The sequence below is a fragment of the Pempheris klunzingeri genome, chromosome 5 (genome assembly GCF_042242105.1).
Source record: "Pempheris klunzingeri isolate RE-2024b chromosome 5, fPemKlu1.hap1, whole genome shotgun sequence".
Classification (NCBI taxonomy): domain Eukaryota; kingdom Metazoa; phylum Chordata; class Actinopteri; order Acropomatiformes; family Pempheridae; genus Pempheris; species Pempheris klunzingeri.
In genome coordinates, this window is record NC_092016.1 from 12,328,139 (window position 1) to 12,338,861 (window position 10,723).

General features: G+C 42.7%; 1 protein-coding gene across 3 annotated transcripts; it reads left to right on the forward strand.

Moving 5' to 3' along the window:
- The first annotated feature begins 898 nt into the window (after positions 1-898).
- LOC139201890 (circadian-associated transcriptional repressor) lies at positions 899-9,567 on the forward strand. Of its 3 annotated transcripts, none has more exons than XM_070831324.1 (6): positions 899-1,118; positions 3,219-3,678; positions 4,047-4,122; positions 4,824-4,902; positions 6,784-6,910; positions 7,959-9,567. In XM_070831324.1, exons 2-6 carry the CDS (start codon positions 3,259-3,261, stop codon positions 8,349-8,351), a joined length of 1,095 nt encoding a protein of 364 aa, XP_070687425.1. In that variant the 5' UTR covers positions 899-1,118; positions 3,219-3,258; the 3' UTR covers positions 8,352-9,567. The 3 variants fall into 3 exon arrangements, with proteins under 3 accessions (XP_070687425.1, XP_070687426.1, XP_070687427.1); XM_070831325.1 differs by having other exon boundaries at positions 899-1,104; XM_070831326.1 differs by having other exon boundaries at positions 899-1,046.
- Positions 9,568-10,723: the final 1,156 nt, after the last annotated feature.

Consider the following 10,723-nt stretch of genomic DNA (forward strand, 5'->3'; position numbering starts at 1 on the left):
GTGGGATACTTTACTTGAGTATTTCCATTCAATGCTTCCTCCTCATACCCCATCCTCATACTACAGCTTCATTAGGCCACATTTTCACAGGGAAATATTGTATTTTTGAATTATATTTTCGCCCCAGAATAAAATGTTACAAAACATGAACCATTTATATAATTATGATGCACCGATATGGATTAAACTACCAAAAACTATCTCTGTAAAGCAATAATATAACACAGATATGGAGTATTCTGCCTACTGGGTATCTTTACTCTTGATAAGTAAGCTACATTTTTTTTTGTTTGTTGTTTTTTTTATTGCTGCTTTTACTTAAGTGAATGATCTAAATGCTTCCTCTAGGTTTAGTCTAAACTTGGGGTAATGACTGTCTAGACCAGATCGCCAGACAATCCGTGTTCAAATATAGTCTGCAGAAGTGTCCTTGAGCAAACTCTCACACGAGCTTTCCCAGTTGTTCCTGAATTTGCTGACTGCGCCTTTACCGGGCTGCTCAGCTTACTGACATGCCACAAGTCAGGCATCATCATCCAGATGATATAATGAGGAAGAATGCCTGCAGAATGACCAAAACTAGCCCTGGTTTGACTTTTCGCCCAGCTGCTGAAATGAAACCGATCCTCGTGTCCACGTGTTTGTGTCATTTCCATGTCATTTGCATATGTAAACCGGCCTCGCCTATCGCTCCGCAGCTGCACGGAGCCGAGAAGCCGATTTGTCAGTCGGGGGCGACTGAAGAGCAAATGGGAGAGCAGGTCCCCGCTAATCCCGCCCTCCCAGACACGTTGCCTTGGGAGAAGCAACACGGGCCGATCACTGGCTGTACCGTCTCCCCATTCTCTCTCTCACACTCACACACACACTCACACACACATACACACACACACACTCACTCACTCACTCACACACACTCTCTCTCTCTCTCTCACACACACACACGCCCCGCACGTCCAGCACATCAGCTGCTCTGTGGCCGACGGTCCTGCCGGATTCACCGCTGAACATCGGGAGAGTTTAAGCAGCCGCTCCATCCTGGGAAGGTACGAACCTGCTCTACCGATCCACATCTTAACCAGCAGACCAACATCACTCATTGCTGTGAGTGTGTGGAGGTGATTTTTTTTAAAATCTTTTTTTTAAATCATCCACAGGAATTTGACGCAGACGTGATGACCACAAGTTAACAATTATTTGCGTTGAATGATTTATATGACAGACATAGGGGTGACTAATCATCCCCGTCTGCGTTTATGGTTTTATATAATCTAAATGTGCATGCTGCCAAATTTACTATGACTGATGAGGAAGTCTATTGTGTCTGTTACCCAACTGATTTGAAACCCGCATTTAGGCGGACAGATCGGATCGTTCACCTTATCAGTTTTTCCTTTTTTCTATGTGAGTAAGATAGTGATGTTTGATCTCTTCATGCGAATATTATTCTCATAATATTTCGTGTTTATCACCGTCTTAAAAAAAATTATATATATATATATACACACACATATATATATATATATAAGTATATATATATATATATATATATATATATAAAAGAAAAAATATATATATGTGTGTGTGTGTGTGAATATATATCTATATATATAGATACATAGATATATATATATTTGAGTGTATGTGTGTGAAGTGGTGGACATCTCGGTTAATGTGCCCCACCTACACAGGTAGCTGGAGGCATGGAGATCATAAAGGCTCCGTGGTATGAGTGTATTTTATCAAAGAAATGTGTGTCATATTAAAACACACACTGTTTTCAGCATCAGTTTGATTTTCTGTCTGTTCTGTTTCACTCAAAGACTGCAGGCCACTGTGGTGTGTTCAAATGCCCGGGACAAGTGAAATTTAAACAAGTTGAAGTATGCCATATATTTTCAGCTGCACTGACTATAATAAGGAGCAGGGATGAGTAATGTAATACTTATTTTGTGAGAAGTGGTATTTTATTGGCACCAGTCTGCTTGTAGAAGAGCACGAATGTGTGGCTCATTGTGCTGTAAGATGTATGCTTGGATAAAGTAAGACGTGTGTGATATGTAATACCATAAAATACTCCACAGAAAAAAAACTTTTCACTCGTACAGATATCTTGGTCTTCAATTAGACTGACCCCTGCACAACTATTTGCTTTGCCCACAGTTTTGTTTTCACTAAAATTGGTCTGCTGAGGTCTCTGCTACCCGGGAGCCATATTATAACCTTTTTTTTATTGCCTTATCTGTTTGTGTTAGGTCAGAGCTTGTAAAGTCAGTAAATCTCCGCTCCACCCTCCTCTGTAACAATAAGATCAGAAGGTGGTCATCCCGAGACAAAGGGCTAGGGGGCAATTAACTCTCCCAGCCTCAAATTTCACTGGAGACAAGAGACATGCCAGACGTTAAGCACTCAAGACACCAAAATAATTCCAGGGCTGAAAATGCTGTTCTCACTTCCTTTAGCTACTAATCGCCGAGGAAACATGTTGGAGAGATGTAAAGATCCCAAAAGCAATTAAGCATCTGGGAAGAGCATTTGGTCGGAGGGGTTTTTAGTCATGAGGCGTTCGTGTTGTGAACAAACACTGCCAGTCCCCCCCCCCCCACTTGTGTCACTTGTGTTGATGGAAGGTCTGCGTTCTGAGGCACTGGTCGTCATGGTGGCAGACCCCCCCTTTGAATAAACAAGTAAATAATGCTTATGGATCACTGTGGTGGCAGATGAGCCCGAATGGGGAAAAATACTCAAGCTGGCGATGCAATTTGTTCTTGTGTGACGTCATAATGTGGAGATTTATAATTACAATAAATGTGTGAGACAAAGATTCGATGGTTTTGCAGGATCGTTGTGAACACTAGCATGTTTGGTGCTTGCTTTTGATGGTGGCTAGCTCGTGTTTACTGGCTCAGGTGTTGCATCTGCAAAACAAACAGGTCATTGTGGTCTCAACTACTGTGGTCCCACTGCCACCATCTGCTCTGCTGTGTCTCTGCCTTTATTCATGCCTGCTTGGTTGGAGGTGCAGGGTTTTCTATCCAGACTAACCTGCAGTGTTAGTCTTACTTGCCCAAGGACATTTCACTACAGTATTTTGGCTACTTTTGCCCCATATTTAAACTGTTTATGTCTTTTTTTTCTCACCTTCATAGCTGTGCTGCTTGGTGCTTTTTGTGCCTTTCCGAATCTTTGTGTAGTAACCTCGACTTTCTGTCCTTCAGGTCAGTGATGGTCAGTGCTAGTTAGAGTCTGCAGCCGAGGATGTCTGCTACAGATTCGGACAACTCCATTGACTGGCTGGCTAGTGACAACGAGGACAATGAGAGCGAACAGAAGTGTGACTGTACCAGAAAGCACAGCCAGACAGAGGCCTCTCCATCCCCCAGCACCCCGCCACACCTGGGCCCGTCTGACAGCAGCTGCCGCCAGAGCAGCGAGGTGAAGGAAAGCGATAGTAACTGGAGCGAGGTCAGGGAGGCCTACAGGCGGGGATCTCCCCCCAGCTGCATGGAGACGTGGGACAGCTCCAATGGACTGTATAAAACGCAACAAGGAGAAAAAACGAACGGCAAAAACACTCAGCAAGCAGTGAAGAGACCTCACAGCGCCACAGAGGAGGAGGGCAAGGAACGGCAGCTCATTTCCAGTGTGTCAGAGAAAAACAGAGTTTTCAGCAGTAAGGTGAGCACCTCTCTGACTGAAGTCTGTTTCACACAGGAGGAGGTATTTGACTGTCAGCAAAACTAAAGCATGGCCCATCACCTAGATTAACTCTCCTGGCAGTTTTACAGTGTCTCATGCATGCCTTTCCATTAAAGATGGCACTCCTGTATAACTCTAAAAGCAGAATTAGTCATGCTTTTCTGGAGAACTCGAGTCATCCTATCATATGTCAAACTCAGTGAATCAGTTATCTTAATCACATTGAGCAACTTTTCTATGAAAATGAACTGTAGTTTGTGGAAGCCCGTTTGATATCAGCTTTTCAAAAGGTCTTTGAACACGTTTTGACAGATATCACCTACAAATGAATCTATTTGCATTTTCAGTGCAAGGAGCTACAATGCTACATTCATCCACTGTCATCTATCTTGAATGGCCTCCGTTCAGGGAGATACAGAGAACGTAAGTCAGCCATTTAATATCTGTCCTGTTTTTGTCTCTCTGTACTGTTTAACACAACCATTTTTTTAGCTGTGCCTTCATCTCCCCGTCTGTCTCTCTCTCTGCTCCTGTCTTTCTTATGTGTCAGAGAAAAACAATAGGCTGAATACGACAGCGTGCCACTCTAAATAGAATATGTGTCCCTGAGATTTGAGAGGGAGATGTCTGAACCGTGTATTGTTGTAGGACTATCAAGTAACCACAAGTATTTCCTGTGTGTGTGTCTATCTTTCATAATGGAGCTCATTTTAGGTGAAGGTTCACTCATCAATTTCATTGTTTCAAAATGTCTTTTTAAAAGTTACAAACCAAATTTTTTTTAACCAATTGAGAACAACTTGAAAATTAGCTGATTGGCAGAAGCGAGTGAGAACATACTGTACCACAGTGTCCACTAAGGCAGCTGCTGTTTGTGAGTAGTCTGATAAGTGTTATAAGGGTCTCTGGGGGATAGTGCCATGTTCAGACAGGCTCTGAAAACTGCTTGGGATCTTTGCCAAGCCCAGACCTTGTGTGACCCAACACTTCCTGGCCACAGAGGCATCGAGTGTGTTCCCACACACACACACACACACATTTTACACAACCCATATGCTGTGCAGACTCAACCCTGCCGTCATCACAGCTCATGTGGCTCATGGTACGACTTTCTTCCTTTCCAGGACTCAGCAGTTTCCAGGAAAGCGTGGCCATGGACAGGATCCAGAGGATCATGGGTGTCCTGCAGAACCCCTGCATGGGGTGAGTGTCCTCAGCATGGCCCACACACTGTTATACATGAAACAATGAGCTCTATCATCTAATATTCTCTTTGTCTCCTGTGTATGTTTCTGGGGCCACAAACACATCCTGAGCCATATGTTCACTTTCTCCAGCCTGTCTTGTGTCTGTGCAAGTGTTTTACTGAAAGAGAAAACCTCTGCTGCGTCCAATTCCATCAGAGCAACAACAACAATACATTCAACGGCAACACACAATTACAGCTGACAAATGTTTAGAAATGGTGTTTGCTGCCTGTGGGTCAAAGTGGTCTCCGGCATGTCTGGGACACATGGCTCACAGCAGGTTGGCCTGCGAGGAGCTGCTACCCCCACACAATCAGGATGAATTTACTGCAGAGATGGCTGCATCTCCCTATAGCTGGGCATCTTGTTAAAAATGTATCAGGCTCCACTGTGAGCGCAGCACACTTGTGTCTGCTTGATTAGCTCTCCACTGGCCAGACGGTATAATGGAGTATGAGATATCACCCCTTTTAAAAGGAGAAAGTCCCTAGTCTCTGGAACACGATCATCTCAGCCTCTTTAGCATCTGATATTGTATATTTAAGCACAAGGCAATATGGTTTATCAATATATCAATAGAATGTTTTCTGATTAAAAATATAACAATATAACGTATAGTAATAATAATGATGCTGATATGTGCAATTTACTTGCCATTTTGATAAACTTTACATATCTAAAGCAAAAACATCCATACCTAATTTTGCTAGTTTTTTATTCCATTTTCTTTTAAATGATCAATGTGGACTGGGACTGCAACTAATAATCATGTTTTTATTGATTATCTGTGTCAAATGTGACGTATCTAAAGTACCTGCTTTGTCTAACAGCCAAAAACCTAATGAGATTTACAAGAAGTAAATGAGTAACCAAACAGTAAAAATAATTATTTGAATTCTAAATGAGATGATTATAAATGAAATGGCACCTTCATGTACTATTCTCCTCTGAATTTAAAACGGCACCACTGGTACCTGTATGGAAAGCAAATCCTGCCTTGCTGAGCAGCCAGACACTGTGAGGTTTTGCATCAACGTATACTGATTTAAGATAACGTGCTACTGAGTTTGGCACAGACTAATCGGAGCCCTCACCCACCAGCTGCTGCCCTCATATGGGAGACAAAGAGTGGGTGTGGCAGTCTCCCTGCAGACAGCCGGGGTGAAGGCTGGAAGGTGGACTAAACCCCTCCCTCCCTCCATCGCTCCCTCCCTCCGACCCTCCCTGTGCCTGCTCTGTGTTGCCAGCTGGCAGCCCCTGCAGCAACACAATGGTAGATAGGATCAAAGTGACTTTTTTAGCAGCCACTGTTGCGGATAATCTTTCACATGAATTTATCATGCTCTGAATGGAGTATAGCAGGAAGGTCCTGATCATATGACATGGGCTAATCCCTACCCACCATCTGGTTTTGACGGGTGGGAGTTAATCGGACGTTGCTCTCTGCCGCCCACCTCCACCGAGAATTACGTCATCACAACTAGTTTATTTTCGCAGTGACGCTGTTTGAGGCCGTTGTGGCTTTGGTGTTTATATTTAGAGGCGAGCAGAACTGTTACAGGCCTACATCAGGCCATGTGCGAGCTCAAAACATGTGAGAAATGTACTTGAAAAGACAACCTCCCCCCCCTCACACACACACACGCACACACGCACACACACACGTGGAGCACAGGCTTTGCTAAGCAAGTATTAAGTGTTCACTCGCTGTTCAAGATTGCATATTTCCTGTGTGAGCTTGATGGAGAGATACAATTTAAGAGAAGATAACTTAAGGCTTGATAACTTTAGTAAATGTCTCTGTCTTTACACCTTTCCTTTCCTGCCTTTTTTTCAGGGAGAAATATATCAGTATCATTCTTAAAATGGAGGAAATGCTGAAGAGCTGGTTCCCTAACGTGAAACTCCAAGACCAGCCCGCTGTCACCCAGACAGAGGAAGCCCTTCCCGCCAAGCAACCGAAGGTAAAACTGAGAAAAAGCAGAACAGTTGTGTAAGAAGTCTTTAGTTGGACCAGGCCTGCTGCCAAGAACATATGCAGACACAGTGAAGGACTGAATAAAATATCTATTATTATTTAATCACTAGTCTTGGACAGGTATGGGAGGATTAAAAGGTATTTTTGCTGAGGTATAACTGCAGTCTCAGGTTCACTAAGAACAATGGCAGAGGAGAAAAGGTAATTTTGGAGGAGTGCCTCTAAGGGGATAAGAAAGGTCAGAATACTCTCAAATGTTCCTTTACATTTAATTGGTGAGGATTTATTTCTGTGGCTAATCCTGACGCACCCTCCCATAAACTGGAATTTCATGTAAAATGAGTTTTTCTCCATAAAGAAGCTATTTTGCATTATGTAACTGGTCACACTGGATGTTAAAGCAACACAGCGACTTTTAAGCTGCAATGAGCGTTTTTATATGAACAGTTATTGCTGTTTTCAGCCCAGGCAGGCAGCTAGTTACAGTAACAAAACTCTGATGAATCCAGTGTACATTAGCTGCCACTTAACTACTCAACTAGCTAGTGAACAACTACTAGAACCTGAAGGTTTTTTTTAGGAGATATGAGAGACCAAAACAGAGCTTGGGTGGCCAGAAACGCAAGGCTAAAAAGCAATTATTGCAAGATTAAAGCCACAATGTATAGTGGTGTTTGTTAAAAAAAAAGAAAAGAAAGAAAGTTCTAGTGTAAATTGGGGCGATGTACATGTGTTACTTACAATCTGTTCGTCCCAGAGTTCCTAGGTGGTGCCAAATTTGGAAATTTTCAAACGATGTTTGACGTTTCAGAAAAGTTACATGTTAATATATGTTTACAGTATATAAATATATATATATATATATATATATATATATATATATATATATATATATATATATATATATATATTTTTTTTTTTTGAGTGCCTCTGATATGTGACAGGAAGGTTTTTTATTGATCAGTGGGCATCGTCCCTGAATAATAATCCACCACATAGATTAAATTAAACTGTGTTTTCTTCTTTCCTGGCAGGTTACCCCGGCGACCGCCACCGCAGCTGTGAGCCCCGTCACCGTCAGTGATCCTCCAGCCGCTGTCAAAGCCCTGAGAGTCACCGACCTCACTCCTCCTGGAGCCTACTCTGCTAGTAACCTGAAGTGGCTCCACACGTCACCCATCTGCTCCCCCACAGCAGAGCAGGCCCAGGCTGGCCCCAGGCACCTGCTGCCCCCCAGAGACAAACATCTAATGCAGGACAACGCAGTGTCCTCCAGCACAGACAGCAAAACTAATACAGACTCAGTGCCCAGAGGCCCTCCACCAGGCAAAATCAACGCGCCCTGTCTAGAGAGGCTCCTTAAGTCGACAGAGAGCATCATCACCTGCAAGGGGTCGGGCAGTTTGATGGACAGCAGCTGGTCCTAGTCCACACAGAGGGCTGGGTGTCCAGCTGTAAGCACCGCACAGCCCAACCTAGCCTTGCCCACCCTGCCGGGAGCCAGTCAGCTCGCTTAGCCCATTCCAGCCTTCAGGGGAGATGGGAGTCTTCAAAAGGGATGTCACAGATTCCTCTCAATGTGGAAGGAGTGTCGACGAACATGTTGTACTCTCTGTTTGGGAATGTTCCCCCTCTGACATGACAAGTGTCCGCTTTTGTTGACTTATCTTTGTTTCTTTGTTTGCACTCTTCAATAGCGTGTGTGAGACTGGGAAGGATAGATTTCACGTGCCGAGATCACCGGAGCTAGTGATTTCACAACTGAATTTTTCCCACTGGCTTGTAGATGCAATAATACAGTTTGAGTATCTGTGAAACCGCCATTATGCCTGAAAGGGAAAGGATTGCAGGTTGCAGTAGTTTGTGCCGGAAGGGAGTTATCTCAGATATCCAGACATGTCAATGGTCTACATATTGTTGTGCTGAAAATGTGGGTGAAATGTGATGTTAGTTTCTTCCCCCACCCCATGACTCCACTTTTAAGTTTATTGATGTGACTGTTACTCATTTGTATACTTTATAAATAAGTCTTTTGGTACAACTGTTCTACCTCAGTGGGCACCACGTCACAGTTAGTGAGTAGGAATGTGAAGGCTACGCTCAAAGTCTGGACACCTCACCAGATATGCAGTGAGCCAAACGGCCTCAGACAGCGAGGTCTGCAGTACGAGTCGTTCTGCATGTACAAACAGAGGATGTTCTCTCCATGGGGATGCTCTTGTGGCCTGACTGGTGCCATTGTAAAGAATGTTAACTGCAGATTTCTTTTTTGAGTCTCCCAGTAGAAGGCAAACTGTGCCTGTAACGTCAAGCTGTGCCTGTAAGCCGGTTTGATAAAGAGAGAGAACTGTTCAGAATACGTGCTCCTCTGTGGGATGTACAAATCAGGAATTCTCACTCTCCTGCCATTTTCCTGTATCGAGTAAATTATTCAGATCTTGCCAACTACTTTCTGTGGTGGAGTAGAACAATTCTTTTATTTTGCCACAGAACTGGACAGTATGTTAGACCAGCAGAGAGGGACAAGGTATTTCTCTGTGTAAATCTTACAGAAAGGTTGTTGATTTACCCTGAAAAGTGGCCTTTATAGTGTGAAATTTTATACTTTCGAAATAAATGTGGTTATCTTTGTTTGATGCAAAATGACTGCAGACTGTTTTATTGTAATTTATGTATCATAATACAAGTTACCTTTAATGCAGAGAATCAGCAAATGCTCCAGGGTTAGTAGTCTGAGGTTTCACTGCTCTTAAATTTTCCCCAAAGAAAGCGTAATTACCAGAAACATTCTCCACATTGGATTCATCACAATTACATATCACTTTGTTCTACTGATCTCAGCTCTTTTACCTTAATGTTGAGTGAACAATGAGAAACACTTTGCAGAAACACAAGACTCGAGGGGGAAAGACCAACTGTGTCAGCAAAAGGATGAAATAGCCCTCAACTGAGCTCAATTAAGCATCAAAGAACCCCAAAAGAAGGTTGTTATCTGATTTATATCACAGTTTGACCAATTATAGTGTGAGTCGTCAGGGAGCACTCAAAGGGAGCTCACTTCCTGAAGGAATAATAAGATTTATTGTTTGTAAGGCAGGATGTAATTTTCAGTACCGCAGTTCTCTTGTAGGCTACACACAAAGCAACATTTCTGCTTTTAAAGAAGTGCAGTGAAATGTACCAGCTCAGTATCGCTTCACATTTCCCAGAAAGCATTGCTGTTGTGGGGAGGGAAGGTGCATATGCTGATCTGCCTCCACATGCCTGTAGACAAACCAGACAGCATAATTATGCCTATACAACATAAAGACACCTCAGCGAATGATAGGAATAGAAAGCAATGATAGATATATGGGCAGCATTTCCCGTAAATAAATAAATATATTACAGGAATGCCTTTGTATGTGTAAAATAACAAGTAGATTTGAAATTTCTGGAAATTGGTTCTGGAAAATGAGCAGGGTGCTGTAAAAAAAAAAAATGAAGTTTTTGATTATGCTATATAACTTTTTAGTGGCAGAAAAAAGTGCTTTCTAATGTTCTGTGTGATACAAGACACAGTTTTCTACACCTATTGCCTGTGGCTGTACTCTGAGTTGGGTTCAAAGAAACTATACCTGTACTGACAAAAGACACGCAGCGTTTCCGCCAACTAGAATTGAAAAAGAAACAAGTGGTGTCACTAGATTTAAAACTAAATACTGCCATCTATAGTTGAAAGGGTAAACATCACAAGTTTATTGTCTGTTGCTCTGTTAATAGAATATTCTTCATGGACAAAATGACATCATATTTTAGC